Source organism: Lissotriton helveticus, chromosome 3_2, assembly GCF_964261635.1.
Source record: "Lissotriton helveticus chromosome 3_2, aLisHel1.1, whole genome shotgun sequence".
NCBI lineage: Eukaryota > Metazoa > Chordata > Amphibia > Caudata > Salamandridae > Lissotriton > Lissotriton helveticus.
In genome coordinates, this window is record NC_136062.1 from 493,685,393 (window position 1) to 493,712,171 (window position 26,779).

Sequence of the window (26,779 nt, forward strand, 5' to 3'; positions counted from 1 at the left end):
CTAAAATCGAAAGTTCAAAAGTTCCGTGTGGTGGCCATCTAAGGTCACCATCTTTCCTTGTATAGCGGATCCAGTAATCATTATAGATTATGGGACCCACACCGTGTCGACTATAAAGATCATGAATAGGAGTTCCAACTGGAGGTATCGGACATGAGTCCTCCAACCGGGAATCCATTGTGCAACATTTGAAAATACGAAACAAACCACTATGGCTAGGCATCGTGCACACTAACCTAGTATCAAACTTCAAGGATTACCGAAGCAATAAAACCTCGTGTAAGTCAAAACCCTCGGTTTTTGGCAATTGCAACTGTCAAATAATACTAAGAACCAATACTAAGAACCACAAATGCAATGGAACCATGCAATACAACAAAGCCTTAAGACTATTACAAAGCTCGGAGAGCTATTACCACAAAGCCTTAAAGGCTAACCACAAAGCTTTCAAAAAGCTAGAACAACCACTAAGGACTGGGAGCGACCCACAAATACTTAACTCAGAACTTCAATGGCGTCACCAGGAAGGCCCGTCTATCGTCTCGCTTTGTACATAAGGTCTACGCCGGGCGTCGAAGACAGGTCGACAGTCAGGGCATCGGTCCGTCGCAGCCGTCAGGAGGCGGGAATCTTCGCAGGGAAAAACTTCGGGCCACTTATTTCGACAACAGGATCGATGAAGCGGGGTGCACCTTCCCTCGGAGATTTCACACGAAGTTCCTCACGATCATCAGGCTTTGGACCGGACCGGTACCGCTGAAGTCGCCCCACGTTGGGCGCCAACTGAAGGACTGGACTTTTTAACAGTACCAGCGGTGCCAGGGAACAACACCTATAACCTTCATGGGATACCTGTTTCGGCGCACAAACTACAGAGACACGGGACACTTCCTTCGGCGTCAGAGATTCAAGGTTTATTACTGCAGGGAACACAGAAGTCACGACAAGTACAACACGTGCAACTTGGGGAGACTGCTTCAAATTGGTTCTGTGGATCGCTCCTTTTATACAAAATTAACTCATAGGACAACATGGTACACAAAAGTTTACAACCTGGTTCCCATAATTATCCCCCAGAGGGGTCGCTTTGGTCACTTTGGTACACATAAGGTCCGGAACATAAGTGCGGAAACATTTGGCGGTTCCCAACTGTAAAAACCCATCTTCCCAACATTAGGGAATTCCAATCGGCAGTAAAAACAGATCGAAATAGGGACAAAGACAGGTGCAGAGGGAGATGGAGACAGTGGGGAAATCGAAAAGGGTGTAAAAGGGGAGGTATCGGGAAACACGAGATACAGGCATCAAAGGGACGTGCCTAATGAGATGCACGGCTGAGACAATAAACCGGACGGCAAGATGAGCCTCGAGCGGGGCCATCTGCCTTACAGTATCATCCCCCTCATCGTAAAAGATATTTACAAAGTACATGTGTCTTCCACAAATATCCTGAGAGTCCCAGGGTGACGAAGCGGACAGTGTCCGTTCGCTGGCTACTTGAGGGCAAGAGACAAAATGGATGCCGTATCTAAGATGGAACCCGTGGGTACAGATGAAAAACTCACATATCAAATGAACGGTTTAAGTTAGCACAGCGAAACTGCGCACACTTACTAAACTCGTCATTTGCGGTTCTTAGATACCAGACTCGACCATATTCGTGCGAGTCGAAAACATCACTTAAAATTGTCACGGAACCTCAGGGGGACCCTACAGGGTCCAGTGTTGTGTTTACACAGGGTGAGGGAGCAGAGACATAGGGTAAGGTAGAGAGAGCGCGAGAGCAAAAGAGAAATCGCGAGATGGAGATTTGTGAGGTTAAGGAAACAGGCTTTTGGGAGGCAATGACAAGGTTCGACACATTAAATATGAGGCGTTGATTGGGGCCAAATTGCACTCTGCATGGGTGGGCGGTGCTCATCTAAGGTCGTTCAGGGGTTACAGCATTGCCTCTGTGGGACACCCGTAGGACATTTTGGGCACCACGGGTCTCTTGGTAGGCAAAGCAAGGGAATGTGGAGGGGCCAAGGTTATGTTGGGGGCGCAGGCAAAGATCTGTTGGGGCTTAGGTAAACGTTTTTGTTGATCTCTGCAACACCAAGTCATTGAGGAATACTGGAATGCTGGTGGTTGTACCTTCTGACCCAGGTATGGATCTCTAGTCGAGGGCCAGGCACGGGCCTAGTTGAGGGCCAGGCACGGGTCTTACCAGGAAACCCCTGCAAACAGTGATGAGTGATGTGGTAGCACCAAAGTTCTTTTTCTCCGTGTTTGTGCCAGGACTTACTCCTGTGTTGTGAGGCATGCTATATTGAGGTGGGACTTGAAGCTCTGCCCACTCCCCGCACACATTTTTAATTGGCTTGTCATTGTCCACTATAATCTGTGGCTGTTTATTGGTCAAAAAGCTTAGTACTCCCTTTTTAGTACCGCCGTGTCATTTTGTAACCTCCCATGGCAACACCCCGTTTCTTGTGTTGTTGCTCCGTAGGCTTTATTTATAGCTTCCGAGCACTATTTTCTCAAGTAGCTTTCTCCTACCTGCAGCAGCATGCTCTCGCCCAATGCTTTTTATTTTTAACAGCACACATTTACAATGCAACAGATCTCACATTTGCTTATCGGGCTTGGCAAGCGTTATCAGTCTCTGTTTTTAAAACAACACATAAATAAAAGGCATTGTCAATTACAATATGAATGGCTCAAACTCTAGTAAATGAGAGACCTATTACATTGCAAATGCTTGTTTTCATCCCCCCCCTACGAGACCTGTGAGAGCTGTGTGGGCTGTGAGAGCTGTGTGGGCTGTGAGAGCTGTGTGAGCTGCGTGGGCTGTGAGAGCTGTGTGGGCTGTGAGAGCTGTGAGAGCTGTGAGAGCTGTGAGAGCTGTGAGGGCTGTGAGAGCTGTGAGCTGTGTGGGCTGTGAGAGCTGTGTGGGCTGTGAGAGCTGTGTGGGCTGTGAGAGCTGTGAGAGCTGTGAGGGCTGTGTGGGCTGTGTGGGCTGTGAGAGCTGTGTGGGCTGTGAGAGCTGTGTGGGCTGTGAGAGCTGTGTGGGCTGTGAGAGCTGTGTGGGCTGTGAGAGCTGTGTGGGCTGTGAGAGCTGTGTGGGCTGTGAGAGCTGTGTGGGCTGTGAGAGCTGCGTGGGCTGTGAGAGCTGCGTGGGCTGTGAGAGCTGCGTGGGCTGTGAGAGCTGCGTGGGCTGTGAGAGCTGCGTGGGCTGTGAGAGCTGCGTGGGCTGTGAGAGCTGCGTGGGCTGTGAGAGCTGCGTGGGCTGTGAGAGCTGCGTGGGCTGTGAGAGCTGCGTGGGCTGTGAGAGCTGCGTGGGCTGTGAGGGCTGTGAGAGCTGTGAGAGCTGTGTGGGCTGTGAGCTGTGTTGGCTGTGAGCTGTGTGGGCTGAGAGAGCTGTGTGGGCTGAGAGAGCTGTGTGGGCTGAGAGAGCTGTGTGCAATGTAAATAACAATGCCATTTCTTTATAAGTAAAACAAAAAAAAGAAATGTCATGAGCAATGCCAATAGCTCTAACTTTTCCAAAGGCGAAACCATTGCATTGTAAATGCTTGTTAAAAGAAGTAATGGACGGGTTAAGTCTGGTTTCTGGGGGTAAGGCGTTCCAGATTCTGGGTGCCATCCCGGAGAAGGATCTGTTATAAGTTTTTTTTCTTCTGGAATTTTTTGTGGTTTCAGAAGTAATTTTTCCGCATTTCTTGAGGATCTGGCCCCACCAGAGATCGTCAGTTTCTGTGCCAGGTAACTGGGTGTCTTTTGATGTAGGGCTCTGTGTGTCATGCACGCAATTTTTAAATGAATTCTCGCCTCTAGAGGTAGCCAATTCAAGGACTGAAGGTCAGGCGAGATGTGAGAGCTGCGTTTAGATCCAGTTATGAGTCTTGCTGCTGTGTTGATTGAGGCTCTGAGAGGTGCAATTGATGCTTTGGGCAGGCCGCATAGGGAGATACAACCGTATTCCACTCTAGGAATAACCAGAGCTTGTACTGCCTGCTTGAAGTCATTGTGTGGTAGGAAGGGTTTTAAATTTCCTTAATGTGTTTATCTGGAAGTTAGCTCCCTTTGTAGCATTGCTGATGTGTTTTTGCATGATAAGGTTACTGTCTAAAGTTATTCCAAGTGACTTCGCTGAGTCCACAGTGGTAGGTTGTACGTTAAACGCCGTGATATGTTTGATCAAGTTTTGCATTTTCGGGATTTGAGCTGGCGGAGCTATTAGTAGGAATTCAGTCTTCAGGGCGTTCAATTTAAGATGATTTTTTGCCAGCTAAGTTTGGGTATTCCTAAGAGCTGTGTTAAGTAATTTGATGTCCTCTAGGGTATGTATCCTGAGGTATAGCTGAGTATCATCTGCGTACATGTGATATTGCACGTTAGAGGATTGTAGAATTTCAGTGAGAGGTTCCAAGAAGAGATTAAACAGTGTTGGGGATAGTGCGGATCCTTGTGGTACCCCCAGGGCTACTGGGACGGGCTTGGACAGGGTGTTATTGACTTTGAATTGTTGTGTCCGGTTTTGGAGAAAAGAAGTGAACCAGCTCAGCACTACACCAGATAGGCCCATTCTGTGTTTCAGGAGGTCTAGCAGATTCTTGTGCTTGACCGTATCAAAGGCTGAGGAGAGGTCAAGTAGGATGAGTAGGCAAGATCTATTTTGATCGAGTATTTGCAGCGCATCGTCGATGATGTGTGTCATGGCTGATTCTGTGCTATGGCCAGCACGAAACCTGACTGGTGTTTGTTGAGAAGGTCAAAGTGGTCGATATGTTTGGTTAGCTGTAGGCGCACACATTTTTCCAACAACTTGGCTACGGTAGGGATATTGGAGATAGGGCGATAGTTGTTTAGGTCTGTGGGGTCTGCCGTGGGCTTCTTAGGAATAGGAGAGACCTGGCCAGCTTTGAGGGCATCTGGGAAGCATCCTTGTTGAAGTGAACTGTTTATGATCTTGGACCAGAGAGGTAGAAGTAGTGGAGTAAGGGCTTTGACTGCGTTTGCCGGAAGCGGGTCAGAAAAGTGGTTGTCTGGGTTCAATGCACTGAGAATTTGCCTAAAGCATCTTCGGAGTAAGAGAAGAATGATGACCAGTCTGCATTATTTTTTGGGTTTGACTTTGATGAAAGTTGGCAAGGCGTGTATCTGGAGGCAAGGGAGGTTAGTGTATTCGGTCTTGCGTATAAGGTTTGATCCTTTAGGAGGTCGTTCTTGATGGCGTCTGTCTTCAGGGTGAAGAAGGTGGAGAATTCTTCACAATTTGGCTGCGAGTATTCAGAGTCTTGTGGGCGTTGGGGTGTCTCCTTAGATTGGGTTTTGATCAGATCAAAGAGTTTTTTGGGACGGTTTCTTGCCTGGTCAAGTGGAAGGCTGAAAAAATCGGCTTTGGTGCGCTTGATCTTGCGGAAATATGCGTTCCTCTTTGTCCTAAGAGTCTTGAGGTGGTTGGTTGATGGTGTTGATCTCCAGATCCGTTCTGCGATTCTGAGTGAGTGCCTGTCCTCGTTGAGTATGCCGTTATACCAAGGTTTGAAATCTTTCAATGAGACTCTTTTTAGTTGCAGTGGAGCTACCTCGTCTATTATTGAAGTCATGGTCGTGAGTTAGTGACTGGTGAGATCGTTGACTGTGGAAGATCCTGCGGGAGGCAACAGTAGGTTGGAATAGGAGGAAGGCAAGGTGTTGGGATTACGTTTTTTCAGGTCTCTTTTCCAGACTTTTGGTCTTGTGAATTGGGATGAGTTCAGTTTCACCGTTTCCTTAATGGTGAAAGTGATGATGTGGTTGTCTGACCAGTCACAGGGTAGTATCGATTCTAGCTGAATGGAGTCTGATTTAGAGATTAATAGGTCCAGGATCGATCCTTTGTCATGTGTTGGGATGTTGCAAAATTGCATCAGTTGTAGGTCAGCCAGGAAATTCTTAAGACTGTTCATCATTAGGATCATTCCAATGGAGATTGAAATCTCTGAGGAATATTTGGGTAGTTTGTTGCCCCATGTACGATGAAACCATGTCCATGAAGTGTTCGGTGAAGGCGAGGTTCTCCCCTGGTGGGTGATAAATGATATACAGAGAGCAGACCGGTTTACCCTTGCTAGTAATGTTAAGGCACATGTATTCGCATGATGGGAATAATGGGGAGATGGCTCTGCTTACCGATAAATTACTATGGTGTATGCAGGCTATGCCTCCCCCCGACTTGTCGGCTCTAGCTCTATCTAGTCTGATGTTGTAATTGGGTGGAACTAAAATGTCAATGATTGGTGTGGAGGATTCTTTTAGCCAGGTTTCAGTTAGCATTAATAGGTCTGGCTCATGTGTGAGGATGAGGTCAGCTATGTCCGCTGCATGTCTAACGGCCGATCGGCAGTTTAGGAGAATGCATTTGAGTTTGGGCGTGCTGATGGTTGAAGGGGGCGTGTGATATATGTCTGTGTTATGGGTGTGGATTTGGATGCGGATTTGGATGCATTCGATGGGGTCTGGTCTGGTGTATGGTTTGTTGTGTGTGAGAGTGTGGATGGGAAGAGTCTTTCGGGTGGGAGTGTGTGTGTTGAGTGGTCTGTTAGGGTGGCTACGAGTGGGGAGTGTATCTGTGTCGAGGATATGGCAGTAGGTGCTGGGGACTGACTTGGTGTGTGGTATGGGGCTAAAGTGTGCAGGGAAGGTAGGGGAGTTATCGGTGTGAGTATGTGTGTTTGGTGGTATGTGGGGGAGGAAGGTTGGAATGATGGTACGGGAAGAGTTATGGAAGAAGGTGGGTGGGCTGTGGGAGTGGATGTCTGTGTTGTGGAGGAGGATAGCTGGGCTGGTGGAGCGGGTAGAGTTATGTATGGTAGTGGGGAGGTTGTGGGAGTGGGTGGCTGGGGTGAGGGTTTAGGAAGTGTGCTCGGGGACGAGGTGATAGCAGGGGGACGTGAATCCTCACAGACCTCTGGGTGGGATGTCTTAGTGTGATCTAGCAGCTGAAGTAAGGGTGTTGGTTTAGCTTGAGAGGAGTTGTTACTATGGGTGGGGGTGATTGGGAAGTTAGCAAAGGCGGGAGTGTTAGTGAGGGACGAGCGGGGGTTAATCAAATGTGCATCAGTTGTAGTAGTTTGGCTGTGAACGGTGTTTGCTGGGGGTGCATAGGACGCTTTGGCTATGTTGAGTTGGGGGTTCGGTGTGGTGGCTTGACGTGTGTTGGCGAGCACAGGTCTAAATGAAGTGGTGTTGTTGTCGGTAGCAATAGGATGTGTGGAATGTTGAGTATTGGCGGAAGGTGTGGCCTGAGCGGCCGTGAGGGATTTAGACACTTGATCCTTGATGATTGGGAAGATATTGTCTAAAAGGGATAGATTGCGATCTGTGGATTGCATGAGAATGGTTCCATTGTTATAAATAGTGATGGTTGCCGTAGCTTGGAAAAGTTGGGAGGGGGCGATATAGATAACAAAACCATGTGGTATTTTCCTGGTGGCGGAGAATGTAAATAAGGTTGGAAATGCATTTCTCCATTGCGCTCTTCGCTTCGTGTGAAAAATGATATCATTATTTGTGTGTCCGTTTTGTATTGAGAAGTAGGGATCCGCTATGGGTGTATCGGGATGATGTTTTATAAGATTGTGTTTGAAGCGTTTGGCTGCGCTTTTAGAGAGTTTGGGGGGGTAGATGATGGTGTAAGTGTGTGTGCCTGTGAGCTCCATCATAGGTATAGAATAGCTAGTTGGGTGTTGTGTGTGTGTGTGTGTATCTGTAAGCGGTCCGTGTTGTAATGGAGAGAGGGGAAGGGAAAAGGGGTCCTGTTTAGGGAGATGGGAGGAAATGAAGGGGGGTGTCGGAAGTGGTGGTGGCTAGGTATTAGTCTGGGTGTAGGGGATGGAATGTATGGGGGTCAGGCTTAAGGAGGTGGTTGGATATCTGGGTGTGGGGTGTAAAAAAGTCTGGGTGTGGGAGAGGGATGTGTGGGGTCAGGCCTGAAGAATTGAGTAGGTATGATGTAGGGCGTGAGGTATCGTGGTAATGAGTAGACGTCTAAGTTAAAGGGATATAGAATGGGGTAAAAGGTCTGTTGGAAGAGAGTTGACAGATCTGCGGGGCGAAAAATAGTGTAGGCAAAAAGGAATAGCAGGCCGACAACTATTGAGGAAAAAAAAAAGAAAGAAGTGTAGGCAGAGAGGAACACATATATATTGAGATATACTAATAATAAGGAGTATTGGTGAGGTACTAAAGGAATTATATGGACATTCTGACCTGTTTTGGCTGGATGTTAAGATCAGCTGGCGAAGGGTGCGATTTCCTTGTGGTGGTGCCTTTCCAATATGGCCGCCTTGTTTGTACCAAATCTCTTAATCAACGTTGAAGTCCTATTTCAATTTCCATTTGTTGAGGATTGCTAGTTGTAGTTTAATTTTAGAGCAGAGCACTTGTCCTCTTTCAATTGCAGTAGTTGGTGAATAACCTGGGAGGTGACTGTCTGCAGACTCTGTTAATCCAAGGAGGGGGGGGGTGTTTGTTTTGAAGTTTTATTACTTCACTCTTCCAATGCCGTGCAATCTCGATACCAGTCTTGATCCCGGTTGAGAGGAATTCCTGGGATGGGTTGCAGAGCCCAGAATCTTTGCCATACAGGAAGTCATCAGGTCTCTTGGATAAGTCCCACCACAATAACACCTCTTCAACTTCTTCCTACTCAACTTCACCTCAGTCAACATTGAAGCATCGACATTCAAGGTCTTGCTCTGTGGTTGAGCCAGCACCTGGGTCTGCTCCATGCGTCCCAGAATTTATAGAATGTAGGGCGACTCTGGCTAAACGTCATGAGTTTTATGAGGCCATATGACTCATATTGGAGCGGCTCGCTCCCGCTGGTGTGCCTTTGGACACCATGGGTTTGGTAGGGGCCCCTACTGGATCCACGCCAACGACCCTGACTGGCCCATTGGATCAAGGAATGGATCTGGACCATGCTGGCCGTACCACCTCAATCTTCTCCATGCCGGTACGCACTGGCAGCACCACCCCCATTCTAATCCCCGAAAGGCGGCTTGATGGGCGTCGCTAAATGCAGACTCCGGTGTCGACTGGAGCCATGCCTACCAGCCCGGAGCCAGACGCTTAGTCTCATGGGCTAGGACTCGGGGAGATATGGGAAGGGTCGTTGGCCCCTTAATACCAGCCTCTTGACCCAAACACTGACTGGTGTGAGGATTCGGCAGAAGCCAGTGGACTGGCCACTTCTCCTGATACTGGCATGCTTTCTTCCCCTACCGTGGCTATGGAGAACGGAGGGTCATTTGCAATGATGGTGAGAAGGCCAGGCGAGGTCCTGGACCTTGGCCTGCCCTGTGTGGCGGTCAAGACAAACATCTTGACAGCTACTTCATCTGGGAGTGACCTCTTTGGAACCTCTTCTACTATTTAATGAGGCCCTAACGTTATAGTTGGGACCTGGTCAAGCCCAGCACAGGGGATCGTGTGAACAGGATGATTGCCCGCTGCCATCACCCCACTCCAGGTGACCCAAACTTCTTCACAAAACACCCTACCCCAGAGAAATTGGTGGTCCAAGCCTCCACATCCCACCAAAATCCTGTGGCATTCCTTACCACACCTCCACATGAGGAATCGAAGCATCTTGATGCCTTAGGAAAGATGTTTTCTTCCACCAGGCTGGAAATGTCATCTGTGAACATAGTGTGCCTTTAGAGCGGCTACTATCATGCTCTGTGGTATACGGTTGTGCAGGTGCTGCTGACGGTTGGGAGGAGGGCCGGTCTGTGCTTTCCCAAGCTGTTACTGAGGTATGAGATGCAGCCAAGTTCAGGATCCTATTTGCACTGAGCAGAGCAGCTTCAATGACGGTGTCCTTACAGCACCACGCCTGGCTGACGATGACTGGCTTTTCTGCGGATGTCCAAGTTTTGCTTAAGGACATGCCCTTTGATGACTCCTGTCTCTTTGGAGAACAGGGAGATTCAGTGCTGGAGCGCCTTTAAGGAGAGCAGGGCTATGGCCTGGTCTTTGGGCCTTTCCATAGCCCCTCGCCACCACCAATCCGCGTTTCGTGCCCAATGTAGGGGTCTCCAGCTGCATCTATACATCCTATCCTCCGCGGCACTCAAGCTTTCCAGCCTCTACGTGGCCGAGGACATGGTACCCAAGGAACTCGTGGGTCGAATAGCCAGAGGTAGGGCCAGTCAACCACTCCTCCAGGCAGCCACAGCTTCCAAACCCTTGTAGTCTGTCGTCATCGACACCCATACTGCCATCACCTGCCCCACTAGCGATCTATAACTTCAAACCAATGGGTTCGGCAGATTGTTCGGAGAGACTACCCCTTTACCCATGCCACCTGTTGCAACAGGCATCTTTCTTTGCTCCACCAGGAAGTGACTGCTGTCTTGGTCCATACCACTCCTGCCCAGAGTTTAAGAAGATCAGGAACTACTGGACTCAAGTCATCCTTGAGGCTTTGGATTGGGCACCGAGAGTCTGGTATCCCTGTTGAGCATGCCCATTGGTAATCAGAATGCCCCTTCAGGAGGATGTCTGTCGCAACAGCAGCAAAGGCTTCTCCACCTGAATCTGGACCTGTCCAGACTCTGCTTTCTTGGGAGGAGATTGAGAGGCGACAGTTGACAGCTTTCAATCTTCCGCACAAAGCCTGTGCTGTTGTACAGCCCTGCTGTTGGGGCAAGTTTGTGGCATGGTGCACAGGAAAGCGGAATGATCCCCCTTTTTCTGCTTTACTTTCTCAGGTTATTTTCTTTATTCTTTCCCTTGTGCAACATGGCTGTGGTCAGAGCACCTGCGAAGGGTCATCTTTCTGCTATCTCAGCCTTTCTGCGTTTGCCTGACCAGCCATCTCTCTTCCACTCTCCTCTTGTACATAGTACCGTGATATGAGATGGTCGGTTTAGTTATTGAATAGGATGGCTTGACACAGGATGGTTTACACTTATATGGTTTTAAATTTGATCGATTGGTGATTGGGACTTTTCCACAAATTGAATCAACTTATTATTCTTTCTAACTTCCACAATCTTTCACTTGTATTAATGACAAAAAACAGACACAGGTTTTAAGTTGAGGGTATGTCGTTTTTCTCTTTTCAACTCGCATATGTTTTTAATTGGACACATAATGGTGTCTCTATCGGTTGGAATTTCCATATAGAATGAACCTGTGTTCTAGGGACTGGAGATGCCACATGGTGTGTCTTTGTAATGTCATTGTGTGTCTTTTCTACCAGGAATATTTCTGATGTTATATATAATTATCTTTCTTAGCTAAGTTAAATCATATACTCAAAGGGCATGTGCATGTTCTGATTTGAATTGTGACTGTAGAATGTCACAGTTTACAAAAATGGTGTGTACATATTTCTCTGTAGCCTTAAAAAAGCCCGGGGACGAAACGTGCGTCGGCTGCTGTTGCTCTCCATGTTTTGAGATGGGAAATAAAGCAAACAGAAGAACCGGATTCAAGATTCTTTTTATCTTTCAACTAAAAGGACATTAATTTGTGGCAAATTAACACAAAGAATGTGACAAAAACTCTATCTTTTGATTCTTTTTTTACTTTTGGATAATAGTTACAACGATCTGGTGTGCTCTGGTGTATTTTGGTCTAATATTGCTTTGGTATTTACTAAGGTAAGAAATCTGTGGTTAGAAGTCCCTATCAGATGAACAAGTTACTTACCTTCAGTACCGCCTTATCTGGTAGAGACTGTATTGAGCTACAGATTCCTTATCGACCCTCCCATCATCCCAGCTCTACATTTCTAGGGACACGGTTTTCCACTTTCGAGGCCCTAGTTTTCCACACCGGTGGTCTGTGTTCTTTGTGGCTCTGCGCTCCTGGTGTGTAAAGTTGCAAAAAGAAACAGATGTCAGGGCGCTGGGGTGCCACTTATATAGGCACTGCCCATGTCCTTTCCGGCACGAATGATGATGCTGCTGCCGCACGGAGCTGATTGATGGCACATACCGTTGCACAAAGATAGTGTTCCCCCCCCCAAAAAAAAATCTGGATTAATTCTGTCTTCTGGAGATAATTCTACGGTAAGGAATCTGTGGCTAGATAGCCTCTATTAGATGAGGAATTATTGAAGGTAAGTAACTTGTTCATTAGTGAAATGTGCACGCTCAACAAGTTTTTACTGTTTTAATGTCATTTAAAAAACATTAAAATTACTTATGGTAATAGTTGTCTCATTAGCTGTTGCCAAGTTGGTTGTTCAGCGATTTGCACCATGAAAAGTAAGCCGGTCACTGCACACCTCTTGGGTGGTATGCAAGGCATCCACACGTATGTCGGTTTGTACCTTTTGAAACATTCAGACTAGAGCATGGTGCCACTATGGGCATATTGATAAATGTGTGACAGCAGGCCTCGTCCTCGGAGGCCATAGTCTTATTTCTCTGGTACTGATTACTGATCTTCGCAAGCATCCCAATCACCTTTTGGCCCATTTACACTGCTTCGACTTAACGATACTGTGAGGCTACTAAAGAGAAACTGTAGTGTTGCAGGTGAGTAATGCTTGTGCTTACCTACTGGGTATGACTATTTGGATATTTTGCATTTTTTTTAAAATATTTTATCTCCAGCTTTCTTTGGTGTGTGGGGTGGGTGTTCACTTTGGTTAATTGTGTTCTCTCAGAGCTCTGCAAGTCTGGAGTGCCCCTGGGGTTTAATGGGTCTGACAGCCAACCAACACGTGCAGCACCCCAAGAGTCTGACATTCCTTTACACTGGGCCCCCCCGTTGACTGCTGCTCTTCGTGATCACGGCCAATGCTTATGGTGCATAGCACATGGTTGAGAACCTGACACCTGTTTCTCTCCTTCTTTCACAGGAGAAGAGCTCGTGAAGATCAGTGAAGAGGACGACCAGGGCTGGTGCAGGGGCAGACTCCTCTCAGGCAAGGTGGGGCTGTACCCTGCGAACTACGTTGAAGTTGTGGGCTCCTGACCGGATGGTGATGAGCATGGACCGATCTGCGAACTTTAATCTGAGTTATCACCTGCCACTTCCAAAGTGGATCCTGTATCTGTTACCAGCCTCCAGAAACACCTGTCCGAGCTCCCTTGGGGGACGTCATCAGCCCCTGAGGAGGGTCTCTGCTGAGGTCACCTGGCTCCTGAGGATATTCTTTGCCACTGTGGAGGTCGCTTGGCCCCTATGGCTGCCAACCGGCCTGCCCTTGCCAGCCCCTGGCGATGTCTCCTGCACGCGTGATTACACTCGGCAGCACTAGAACCCGCTGGTTCACTGCCTTTATATTCCATCATCTTCTTTTAACATTTTAGAGTTAGTTTTTCTTTGTGGATTTTTTTCTTTCTAATAAACTGAACGAAGACAAAGCTGAGAACTTCTTTTGAATATAGCAGGACAACAAACCGAGACTACGGGAAGAGTCTTGTCACACTGGCCAACAAGGGTAGGTTAGGTCCAGCCACATTGGTCAGGATAAAAGAAGTAAGTAAACCACACTTTGAGGGGCAGAAAATGGTGAATCCCATTAGATGGAGAGTAAAGATGAGGACAATTCTGGGAAAGGGGGTACTATGAGATCAAACCTTTTCCAGCTACCCAAAACGTCACCTTAGAGGAAATGAAAGACTTCCAACTCCCCTTTCCATGTCCGAAATAAGGCAAAGGCAAAATCCGGGAATGGACTTTGAGTAGAATCTGGGGAAACAACCTTTTCCAATTTTTGAAGTGGAGAGATTCTAATAGTGCAGCCTTCTCTCTTTTGTAATTGATCTCCTGGTGCAGTCTTTCTTCTCCTGTAATGGACTCTTAGTGCAGCCTTCATTCTCTTGTAATGGACTGCTAGTACAGCCTTCCTTGTCTTGCAATGGAGTGCTAGTACATCCTTCCGTCTAGTGCACCCTTCCTTCTCCTTTAATAGACTCTTAGGTTCTGATTTAGATCTCGGTGGACGGGTTACTCTGTCACAACGTGGACCGATATCCCGTGTGCCAAAATCTAAATCTTATAGGATATAATGGTATTCATAATTTGATGAAACGGAAATCCGTCCCCGTTGTGACTGAGTAACCCGTCCGGCGAGATCTCAATCAGACCATTAGTGCAGTCTTCTTTCTCTTGTAATGGACTGCTAGAGCACCCTCCCTTCTCTTCTAATGGACCTATAGTGCACCTTTCCTTATCTTGTAATGCACTCCTAGTACAGCCTTCCTACTCCTGTAATGGACACCTAGTTCAGTATTCCTTCACCTGTAATGACCTCCTAGTGCAGTCTTCTTTCTCCTGTAATGACCTCCTAGTGCAGTCTTCTTTCTCCTGTAATGACCTCCTAGTACAGTCTTCTTTCTCCTGTAATGACCTCCTAGTGCAGTCTTCTTTCTCCTGTAATGGACTCTTGGTGCATATTTTTTTTTCTAAGAGAATGGGATCTTTCAGAATACAATTATAAATACAGTCTCCCCGCCGGTTTGTCCTCGGATGGTATGCTGGGAATATGGGGCACTGCCAGAGCTAAGACATGACCTTCTAGGGCCTCCTGTTGGTCAAGAGCAGGCTGGCTATGGCATCTCACGGGACCTGCTTGTCACTGCGCACACCAGCATGGGTGATGGAAAAACATCAGTGCCAGGGACTCTTAACTCTGTGCATAAATGTGGGAAAGTGTGCATGAGAGAGGCCAGGGTTCCAGCCCTTCTAATAGTAGGATGCAGCTGGTCAAGAGGGTGAAGGGTGGAGCTAACCCAAACATGGGCTGGGCATCTAGTGAAAGATGTAGGAAAGAAGGGATTCATCTACGTCTGGTTGGGATAAGGGAGTGAAGATGGTCCAGTGATGAGACTATTGTAAGGGAGAAAGTGATTGGATAGTGAAAGTTGTACACCTAGGGAGCCAGCTCACCCACAGCAGAATAGCGGGCCCTATAGGGGAGTATGTGATTTGATAGTATAGATTAGGAACCTAAGAGAGCTACCTGGTCCTTGTCTGAAAGAGTACTGTAAGGGAGTCCTTGATGGCAAAGAATAAAGTTGTAAGCGCATTCTGGCGATGTTGGTGTATGGGTGCGTGGACTGGTTGAGACCGTTTCATCCACTCCATCACCCTATTTCAGCAGCTCTTCTACTGGCCTCTTCTCTGTGCCAGCGACTGCTGTGACCTGCCATTGAGCAGCAGTCCGGTTGCCAAAATCCACTCCTATGTGACTCTACCAAAAATAGTGATTTCCTTTTTTCTCCTGAAAAGTGTGAGCACATACAATCAAGAATTCTTAAAGTTTGGGTTCCTAATTAACATGGATGCCAATAACCCAGTGGCTTTCTTCAGCATGTGCAACCCCCCTAGAACGAACACTAAGCATCCTAAAAAATAAAGTAGGCTGCAATATAGTATATTATTAAAATGTATATAAACAAAAAGGGAAATTGTATAGGATTTGAGTAAGTGCTCCAAGTGTGAATGCATTCACTTGGAGAGTTCCACTCTGGTGTGAAGGAAAGGACAAGGAGCACACCCCATCACTGTGATGCTGCAGTCTGGCCTGCTCTCTCATGTGGTGTTGCCAGTTAACTGAAATTAAAACGGGCGCACTGCAGATATTCACGCCCCCACACAGTTTTACCCACCCCACCACCCTTTCCCCTCCCCCACACACACACATTCAATTACACACACCCATTCCCACCCCACCCCACCCTCCACTGGAAGGTTAGTGCAATAAACCCAAAATGGCGTCCGTCCCAGGAACCGAGCACGTGGATGGGGTTCCGGAGCAGGCCACGTGGGATGAGAAGCAACAATGAGAGGCGCATCTCGTGAATGCGTTGCTCATGCTGCGTTGTCCTGCTCTCTATGCATTAGGGAGCGCGCTGGCTGCAAGGGTGCTGATGTGCCAATATGTCCAAGATTATTTTTATACCTGTAAAATCTCTGCTGTTGCACACTGGGGATTTTGGGCACCAGAAATGAGCCTGGGGCTAACACATATTTTTTTATAACCTGGTTGATGTGATCTGAAAGTGGGAACTGTTGGTTTCTTAGAGACCTCTATTGTAACTAAGGATTCTATTTTAACAAAGATTTGTAAGTGAACTCTATTAAAAATTGCTAAGGAAATCTTCTGGAGCCTGAGTTTTGTTACTTTAAAACTGTGTCAGTGTGGGTCTGTGTGTATCCGTGTGGGTCTGTGTGAATCCGCAAGGGTCTGTGTGGCTCTGTGTGTATCAGTGTGGGCCTGTGTGAATCCGCAAGGGTCTGCGTGGCTCTGTGTGAATCAGTGTGGGTCTGTGTGTATCCGCGAGGGTCTGTGTGTATCAGTGTGGGTCTGTGTGTATCCGCGAGGGTCTTTGTGTGACTGTGTGTATCAGTGTGGGTCTGTGTGTCCGCGAGGGTTTGTGTGTATCAGTGTGGGTCTGTGGCGGCTGCAAGTTGTGCATCCGGTGCAATGGTGCGGAGACCCAGTGGTGAGGAGACAGCATTGCAGTTACTTTACAAGCTGGGCGGCCACAAGTTGTTTGCGAATGCATGCCTGTGGTGTGGTTCTGTATGTACTCAACAGGGTGAGAGAGTTGTGTCATGGCAACAGATGGGAAAAGTGACCGACAAGCCGTAAACAGGCGGCGTAATGGAGCAGTGGGCATATAAACGAGGGCAGGTTGCTGAGTGTCATGAGCTGAGCAGCTTTTAGATCGTACCTACAGACCGCTTCCAGCTCTTTGTTCTCAAGGACCTATTAAGGACAATAGCAATGCTTGGAGTGTGTTTTGGGCTAGCTGATTGCATAACATTGTTGAGCTCCTTGTCACTCATGTGCTTGCTTCTTAGTCAGTGGTCCTCTTCTGGTTTCTCCCAACTATGGAGCATCACTTCTTTACCATTCTTTTGACAGGATTTCAATCTGTGAGCACTCTCTGAGTGCATGTGTTTTCTTTCTCTCTTTTACTACTTCTCTACCGAAACCCCGCAGTCTGTGTTATGCCTCTGTGAGAAGTTGGCCTGGCATATGATGTCCACTATTCTCGTGGGCCCCTTGTACCAGTCCAAACGACCCTTATTGATGGTAGGTATCGACCGCCTTTATAGAAAGCTATCCTAGTGGTAGCTGTGGAGAGCAGCCTTCAGGCTAAGTCTTGAAGGAATGTAAAGCAGCTTGTTTTACCAGTCTATAATCTCTTGAATGATCAAATGAAAGTGCACCACACCAGGTATATATATAAAATATATGTATTTATTCTAAACACACCCCTCTAGTCTCTTTATGAGGCTAGGCAAAAGTACAATACAGGAACTTAAATAGCACACAGAAAATTAACACAGTATATGTTTTGCCCTAGGGGCCTCACAAACCATATACTAAAAGTGGTATAAGTACCGCTCTAAGCATAGAGACCAGGCCTAGGGCCTGTAGAACCACTGAGGCAACCGGGAACCACCCAAGGTAGAGATGGAGGAGACCCACGGGGGACGCGTGCAGTGTCTCAACACAGCCGTGAATCACCATTGGGAACGTCTGGGCAGCACTCGCCTTGCTGCAGTCTTTGCCGTGAAGGAAACGGCTTCTACATCCTAGGTGCCTTCCAGCTAGCCGCAGTACCAGCCGTGAGGGCAACGGCTTCTGCAATCTCAGTGCTCCCCATGCCGGCACTACAACTCCCAGGTGGCCCGGGGGTCAGGGCGCACCTGTGACGCCACCGCAGCGCCCGGAGGCGCTTGAAAAGATCGGAACGCCTCCCGCATCGCAGGACGCGCGCGGGCGGCGCCGGGTTAAGCCCGGGACAAGGGCGGGACCGTCTGTGGCCGTCCGTGGTCGACAGTGGTCGGGCGGGCCACCTCCCTAAGTGGTTGGTAAGGTGAGCGCGGTAAGGTGAACGCGGCGAACCTTACACCTTACCTTTGTCTCTGCTTGCTGTGTGCCGCCCCTCCTCGCCAGACCCGCTTCGCGGGTCCCGCTTCGCGGTTTCACAGCAGCAGTCTAACTTCAAGGGGCTTCATCTGACCGGCAGGGCTGCGAGGGTAGAGCGGAGGACTCCACGGACCAGGAGTCCCCGCGCGCCCGTTTCCAGCTGGGCTCCTCTCCCTGCCGGCCCCGCCCCCACCTCTGGGAAAGTTAAAAGACAGCTGAGCCTACCTTCGGTGGATTCCTCCTGCTAACGCGGCGAACCTTACACCTCACCTTTGTCTCTGCTTGCTGTGTGCCGCCCCTCCTCGCCGGACCCGCTTCGCGGGTCCCGCTTCGCGGTTTCACAGCAGCAGTCTAACTTCAAGGGGCTTCATCTGACCGGCAGGGCTGCGAGGGTAGAGCGGAGGACTCCACGGACCAGGAGTCCCCGCGCGCCCGTTTCCAGCTGGGCTCCTCTCCCTGCCGGCCCCGCCCCCACCTCTGGGGAAAGTTAAAAGACAGCTGAGCCTACTGTGGTAAATAAATAAATAATTACCGGTACTATTTTTGACAATAATCAATAAACGGTTAGCTCAATAAATAAGAGTCAAGATACGAGGTAGCTAGAGTATACAGGCTTTAATCAGGCATAAAGGGACTGGAACAGGACAGCCTGCATGGGAATGGGATGGCAGCTGCCGGGGGCAGGATCTGGGAGCATAAGGGAACGGACAACTTTTAATAACAGTACATTAGTATATATAGTTAAACAAATTACATTGAGTTCAATACAGTAGGCGTAGCCGTAGACGGAGTTTGCAGCAGTCGCGAAAGATAAGGCAGAACTGATGCAACAAGAAGGCGTGTACAGGGCGTATACATAGACATGTGATGCAAACGTAACAGAATATGTCATAAACGGGGCGGAAACATGGAGGGGGCTACCTGAGCAGCTGGGACCTCTAACCTAGTGGTGCGCGCAAACTGACAATGACGTGTTACTAGGGAGAACTGGGGCTATGACTTCTGCGCTAGAAGAGGAGACTAAAGTCTGGAGAGTCAGAGCGACATGTACCTAAAGCCTATCTAGTATCTAGTGTTTAGAGAACATGTTGATAGAATCCAAAAGTTAGCAGAGCAAAGGCTAACAGACACTAAGACTGGTGCATACATAATCCTACATGTAGTGCGTGTGCGGGGAATATTCTATGAATATTAATACAGTATTTCTCTTACATGGAGACATAAAGGCTAGACCATGACGGAAACTATTGATGCGATTCAGTAGCTTAGGAATGCAAAGAAGGAGGGCTGGACTGATAACTAGAAACATAACATACTCTTGGCAGACTGGAGGCAGAGCCAGGCCGAGCCGGGCACTGTGAGGCATGAAAGTAAGCTAAGGGTCAGGGATACAGGTGGGGGCTGTATCGCTCCTCGGAGAGGGTTCAGGAAACAGGAGCTGAATCTGAGTCCGGGCCCTTTTGAGGCCTAGAAACGGGGATAATTCAATGAATTAACGTGCACACTGTGAAACGTGGCAACGTAGCTTTACATAGGCCTGATATTCGTTGTATTCACGAGAACTGGAAACTGGCATACTAGAGATGGACACAACTATAATTGCGTCTTTAATCGATCATAGGGGAATACATGCATATCGATCATGCACATATGACATAACATGGGGAACACGTAGGCACATACAACATGGCAAAATTTACTTTTCCACATTCCCTCCTTGTGCCCTACGTTTCCATCAGGAAACATCTATATTCATGATACCATCTATCATTTCATACAGCATCATTTGCTCGTCTCGAATTGTCTTGGAACGGGACTTAGGACTAGGAATACAAGAGGTAGCACAAATGCCGCAAATCGCAGGGCCACATTGTATACAGAGGCAGCAACTGAATATGATCGCTACTGCAATACCTAGGAATGACAATACTTTCCATCCCCAGGCAGATAAGATACTCCAGAGCCAACCGGACCATGTCCAGGTGCCTGGATTCTGGTGTAACTGATGGGCAATTTTGTGAAGTCTGGTTATAGCTGAATAAACAGACGGCGCGTTATTAGGAATGAAAATGCAGCAACTAGATCCGATGACTCTACATGCTCCTCCTCTATCGGCCAGTATGACGTCAAGAACGAGACGATTCTGGAGCACGACAAATCTCATAGCAGATTGCTCTTCGGTCAAGTTACCTAGAGCAGAAGTAGTCTCATTCACTACTGCTTCAAGGGTTCTGGTTAATCTACGGATTGACTTACTATTCTGGACAGGGCCTATAAAGAAAAAGAAACCTCTATTGAAATCTGTATACTGTTCTAGAGCAGTTTCAGTTTGATCGACAATTGGGGACTCAATCTCCCTTCTATGTCTAACGTGTACTAGATGTGTGTTTCTGTGATAATCAGATGGGGCTAGAAAAACTGGTGGCAGTAGGAAGGCAATGTAACATGTTCCATCCCAATCGAGGGGCAGACGAACATATGCGGTCTGACCACAAACAAAAATAAGAATGACGTGAAGCTTTGAAAATAGATTTCCCACTGTCACTATACTCGACAGTAGTAGTACAATCACTATGTCCTACATGTGCAGAACCATTATTTCGGACACATAATTCGCCTTTGACTGGTAGTACTGAAATAGCAGGTAAGTCTGGAGTAGTATCAGACTGAACATTCAGGACCATAAAATTCGAAGAATAATTACCCAAATCATATACTTCATTTTCTAGATCTAACCCTGTTCTATGGGGGGAGACCTTGCTTGTCTGGAAAACATGTTCTATTCAGAAGGGACATATCATTTGAAGATGACGTTAACATGGACCATGCTCCACACGAACCATTATGTGAAAACGGATAAGGAAAGAGTGGCAGAACTCCCTTCGGTGTCTGGAAAGGGGGGAGTCGACCACACACCCAACAATTGGTAGCATTGCTGGTCTGGTGTGAATAATGTAACATCCTGATGAATGTGTTATTACGCATAGCAAGACGATAGGATAACTCGTGAGGAGGCAGATCACTAAATGTGTGTTCTACTGTAGCATTAGAAAACTTATCTACATGAGAAATTGGAAAACATAAATGAAATGCATAACTTGTGCAGGTAACCATCAAACTTAGAAACAATAGAAAACTTAGAAAAACGATACATCGGATAGAGTTTTGACTAACTCTCTCACTATGGGGGTCTATCTCATACATGTCAGATACCTGTCTAACCGTTTCACCCGAGGGGGACTTAGACAATTAAACTGGCTGACTTATTTTACTAGACCGGAGTTTTAACTTATACTCCTGCTGCGGAGTTTTCTCTAACAGAGGAACTTTCAGTTCGGGATTGAGATTAATGTCTGATTTAGAGTCTGGTTCCAGGCAGTCTTTAGAAATGGAACAGTCTTTGGAATTGTCATTAAAAGTCTTTTTTCGGATTCCATGAAATTTCTTGATATGCGACAGATGGACCCATCCCTTGCGGCCTTCCAACTTCACGGCCGTACGGGTGGTCAGAAGGACTAGTTTCGGCTCCTTCCAGCGAGGTTCCAGCGGACTTGAACGATCAAAGTTCCTCACGAGAACAAGATCCCCTGGAAGGACCTCGTGCGGTTTCACTTCAGTATTGTCTGGAAATGCGGCGGCAACCTGTGAACGACAAGAGTGTAGGGCAGACATCAAGGAAGCTAGGTAATCTGTCAACATATTACTGGAAACATCTGTAATACTACGGGGTCTAGGTGTACCCCACATATTTGGGGGGCGGCCGAATACGACCTCATAAGGAGACAGACCTGATCTGGAATGTGCGACCATGCACATAAAGAATAAAGCAACTGGCAGGGCAACTAGCCAGTCTACACCTTTCTCTTGACATATCTTGGCAATACAGATTTTCAAGGTCTGATTATGTCTCTCTACGAGACCGGCTGCTTCTGGATGGCGCACACAATGGAACTTCCACTGGTACCCTAACAAAAGGGAAACATGTTTCATGAGCTCAGATGAGAATGGCTGGCCGTTATCAGAATACACGACCCTAGGGAGTCCATAACGGGGGAAGAATTCACGAACCAACTGCTTGGCAGTGGTCGCTGCTGTGTAATCTGGGACTGGATATGCTTCTGTCCACCTGGACAAAGCGCATACAACTACAAGGACATACTTGAAACCTCGACATCGCTCCATCTGAATATAATCCATCTGGAGGACTTCAAAAGGGTGGTCAGGGGGCTGGAATCCACCTTGTTCCACCGGGACACTTTTACCTGGATTGAATTGACAACATATCATACAAGTACGGACTTTCTGTTTGGCTGCAGCTCGTAAATGCTTGTTAAACCAAAGGTTCTGAATACTGTCTAACATGGCTTTTTCTCCTAGGTGTGCAGGACTATGTGCGGTATTGATAATGACTTGAACCATAGAGTCGGGGAGAAACCATGTGGCTTTTCCCTTCGTCAACCATCCCTGATCTGTCTGGACCCCTCCTTGTTCGGACCATTTCTTGATTTCTTCAGGAGTAGCATGTAACTGTATGTCTATGACATCTTGTGTAGGGTCCTTAACTGTCATACATGTAGTCGGATCTGGAGTGGATGTCTGTGTCTTGTTAACTGGAATGTCTGGTGTCTGAGCTGTAAGCTTGGCTGTTCGATCTGCTAGATCATTACCTTGGGAAATAATGTCAGTAACTTTCGTGTGTGCTTTGCACTTCATGATAGCGATAGCTGTCGGTAAATGTATTGCATCTAACAGAGCTTGAATGAGGAGACCATGCTGAATCTTGGTTCCATGAGAAGTCATGAAACCTCTCTCCTGCCAGAGCACTCCGAAGTCGTGTACAACTCCGAATGCGTAACGGGAATCTGTATATATGTTTACTTTCAGGTTTTTGGCACGTATGCAGGCTTGGGTCAGAGCAACTAGCTCTGCTGCTTGAGCAGACAGGGTGTCAATACGGTGTGTTTCAATAACTTCGGTGTCAGTAGTCACTGCATACGCGGCTACTAGTTCTCCTGTACTAGTTCTCATACATGAACCATCCACATAAAGTGTCAGGTCGGGATCAGGTAATGCAATGTCTGTCAGGTCTTGTCTTGGCTTAGTCATAGTGTTAATGACTTCCACACAGTCATGTGTGACAGGATTTGAAGTAACTGACGGTAACAGAGTAGCAGGATTTAAAACGTTGCAGCGTCTGATTTCTATGTGTGGCTGGAACAGTGTCAGTTCATAACCTGTTAAACGTGCAATGGTCAAGTGCTGAGTCTGTGTTCTGTTTAAAAGAACTTCCACGGAGTGTGGAACTTGTACTGTCAGGGAGTGTCCTAATACTATAGAATCACTTTGTCTGATTGCTAGAGCTGTGGCTGCAACTGACTTGAGGCACGCAGGCAAAGCCTGGGCTACTGGATCTAATGTGCTCGAAAAATAAGCACAAGGCTTGTACTGTCCGGCTTGATCTTGTGTGAGAACAGATAATGCAGTACCATCACGTTCTGTGACAAAGTGTAAAAGGCTTACTGTAGTTCGGTGTAGCTAGAACATGTGCTTGGCATAAAGCTTTCTTTAATTCATTAAAACTAAGTGTATGTTCAGATGTCCAAGGGAGGACAGTCGATACGGCTGCCTCCTGTGTCGTTAACTGTATCAGTGGTTTTGCTAGAAATGCATACTGAGGAATCCATTGTCTGCAGTAAGAAGTAAGGCCAATAAAAGCACGTACCTCCTTCTGTGTCTTGGGCTGTGGAAGACTCGCTATTAACTGGATACGGTCTGGTGTCAACTGCCTACCCCACTTGGACAGTAAGTGGCCTAAGTAGATCACTTGCTGGACACAGAACTGGAGCTTCGAAGGGGACACCTTGTGCCCCATCTCGGCTAGGAAATACAGAACTGTAAGTGACGCTCGCTCGCAAGCACGCTCAGAACGGGCTGTGATCAGTAGATCATCGACATACTGGAGCAGGGCAGTGTCAGCTGGCATGTGAATATTGTCTAGTTGCCGTTTAAGTGCTTGACTGTAAATACTAGGGCTTTCTGTGAAACCTTGAGGCGCTCGTGTGAATTTATAGCTCCTTCCATTTAAACAAAAAACGAAAAGGTACTGGCTATCTGGATGAATCGGAACACTGAAAAATGCATTCTTGAGGTCTATTACGGTAAAAAATATAGCTTCAGAATCAATAGCTGTCAATAGAGATGAAATATCTGGGACTACTGGATACTGGGGTATGATACATTTATTAAGTTCTCGAAGGCCAATCACTAATCGATATACTGGAGGTGCATTTGGATCAGTACGTTTCATGACTGGAATGATAGGAGAATTACATACATTGGAGTCAGTTTCTACAACCACTCCTTGAGCAATGAGCTCGTCAATAATTTTGGATAAGGCTGCTACAGCCTCAGGTGGCAATCTGTACTGTCTGATTCGTGGCAGGACTATACCTTGCTTGAGAGTCACACGATGGGGTGTGATTCGCATAAAACCTACATCAGTTGGACCTTGCGCCCATAAATGCTGTGGAACATTGGACAATCTTGGATCAAAATCTCGTAATACATAGTGACCTTTAAAATCCCTTAAAAACAGACGTATTCCTTCTGGGGAACAGCAAATAACTGCACCTAATTCTTTCAATGTTTTAATACCTAACAAATTTTCTGGACATGACTTTGTAAGTAACAAATCAGTAGTTCGGGACAATGGACCGACTTCTAGAGTAACTGGCTTTGATATCTCGTTTACAATAGGCTTTCCTGAAAATCCAAGGGAAACATTTCTAGAGCCTGAGAGCGGAGCCCCTGGAACCTCGTCATGACTGATAGTAGTCCTACTTGCCCCTGTATCAATCAAAAACTTTCTGTCTTTCCCTAATACTTGACTGTGTACATAGGGACCCTCTTGATCTACAGGTATCTCGATGAGAGGCAAGCCTACCTCCCTCTCTAGGCTGTTTCATGAATACGGTTGATACTCTGGATACTCTGACTGGGCATACTGGTACATCTGCTGTGTAACATGCTGTGTTGCAGCAATAGGCTGCGGTGCTGGAACTGTCTGTTGTGCATTCTGTGGCTGAGAAGTCTGTGAAACTTGTTCTTGTCTAGGCGGACGTGGTCTTTCTTTAGTCTTACCAGTAGCTATGTTGTGTTTCAGAACTGCACACTCGTTTATAAAATGACCTGGCTGTTTACAATAATTGCATGTCCCTTTAACGAGAGCTGCAGGATGACTGGCTTGATTCGGACCCCTCTTCTGACTGTCTTGTGGAACAGATTGTGCAACTAGTACTTTCATTTTCGTGTCTTTCATACGTCTCCTTTCGTGTTCTTGCTCTTCCCTGATTCTATTCTGGTGATACTGGAGCATCTGTAGCATCTGGGACGGGGTACTAGCTTGCCAAGTACTTTCGACTTTCAAAACTCGATTTTTAACTTGTGGACTTGAATTCTCGACTAGTTTAGTAACAAAAAGATGAGGGTATGACTCGCTACCTGTCTTCAAACCACTGTTGATAATGAAACATTTCTCGAATCTAGAATAAAAATCACTAGTATCCTCGTCCTGTTTCTGTTTGCATGCTGAGATTGCATCCCAATCTTCCTTTTTCGTGGCTAATAACCTTGGCAAAACCTGAATCAATAACTCTGGCAATTCTTTACATTTCTCTCCAAGACCGGTACCTGGTACTCGTATCTTATCTTCAGCTTCTAGAGCTGTCCAATCGATCTTTTTCTCTCCCACCTCCCATTCTTTTTCCTTGAGTTTCTCATATACCCCTGCGGGCAACAGGACCTTTAACATTTTAATAATATCTGGATACGTGTATTCTCCCATACGGAGCATGTCTTTCAATTCTCGATGGAACCCTGCTGGATCTTTGTCGTGACAGGGAATTAATTTCTTCATCTCTAAGAGTTCCATCTTTGTGACTGGGGTGTAAACAAATACTCGTTGCATTTCACCATCCGGTGTCCTAACTGGATGTACTTCTCGTAACGGATGCTGTCTATCTATGTAAAATGGTTTACTTTCTGGGGGTGAGACGTGAACAAAATGCGGATTCAGAAACGTTCTATATTTGTGGCGCTGTTCTAGAATGACACTAATTAAATCGGTACCTAAACCTTTCCATTTATACTGGAGTAACTCGTTCAGAACATCATGTAACGGACCTGGATCAGAATGCTGACCCTCATACAATGTAATGAGGTGCTGGATCATATACATACCCACCAGTCGCTGCTCGGCTGGGGGCAGTTTCAGAAACATTTGTGCCACTATTTCGTCTGGAAAAGTGGTAGAATCAGTAATCCATCGGACTGCTGATCGGGTTAGTTCTTGTTCATGCATGGTACTGAGTTCACTATAACCGATTCGTGATTTCAGAATGTGATCGGTAGCTTGAAATACTTGTTCTAGAGAACCTTGTTCTGGTGCTGGAAGATGAAAGACTTTCTTGTGTTCTGGACGTAAATGTCGGTCTGGAAATCTAGATTTACCTACATACGCTATTCTGGCGGTATTCTCGTCTTCTACTTCTTCGGTATCAGAGTTACTTTCTTTCTCGTTTACTTGTGCTTTACGATTGTCGTGTAACCTTATTATTTCCTTGCGAATTTTCTTGTACATACTCTCTATACTACTGAGTGTCTTGTGTCTACCCTCGGCTATATTATCACTCCACCTTGTCAGAACTTTCATTTCGGTCGGATCTTTTGTCGGACAATCTTGTTCCCTTATTAAACAATTGATTAGAAACTTTAATAACATGAGCTGGGTCTCAGCTTTCCTTAGAGACATGATTTCGCCAATACTTTCTGGATCTTCTCCTGTACGGATGAAGCGATACATTCTGTCTAGATCTTCTTTCATATTCGGTAGGGTGT

General features: G+C 46.8%; 1 protein-coding gene across 7 annotated transcripts in view; it reads left to right on the plus strand.

Annotated features, from left to right (window-relative positions):
- The window catches only part of PACSIN3 (protein kinase C and casein kinase substrate in neurons 3), a 270,679-nt gene extending 254,581 nt beyond the window's left edge, over positions 1–16,098 (plus strand). For 4 of the 7 annotated variants that reach the window (XM_078684475.1, XM_078684479.1, XM_078684473.1 and 1 more), the window contains one exon: positions 12,851–16,098. In XM_078684475.1, the coding sequence (XP_078540601.1) occupies positions 12,851–12,966 (116 nt within the window). In that variant the 3' untranslated portion in view covers positions 12,967–16,098. The remainder of the gene's footprint in view (positions 1–12,850) is intronic. The other 3 variants (XM_078684474.1, XM_078684480.1, XM_078684478.1) reach the window with 2 other exon arrangements.
- The last annotated feature ends 10,681 nt before the right edge of the window (positions 16,099–26,779 follow it).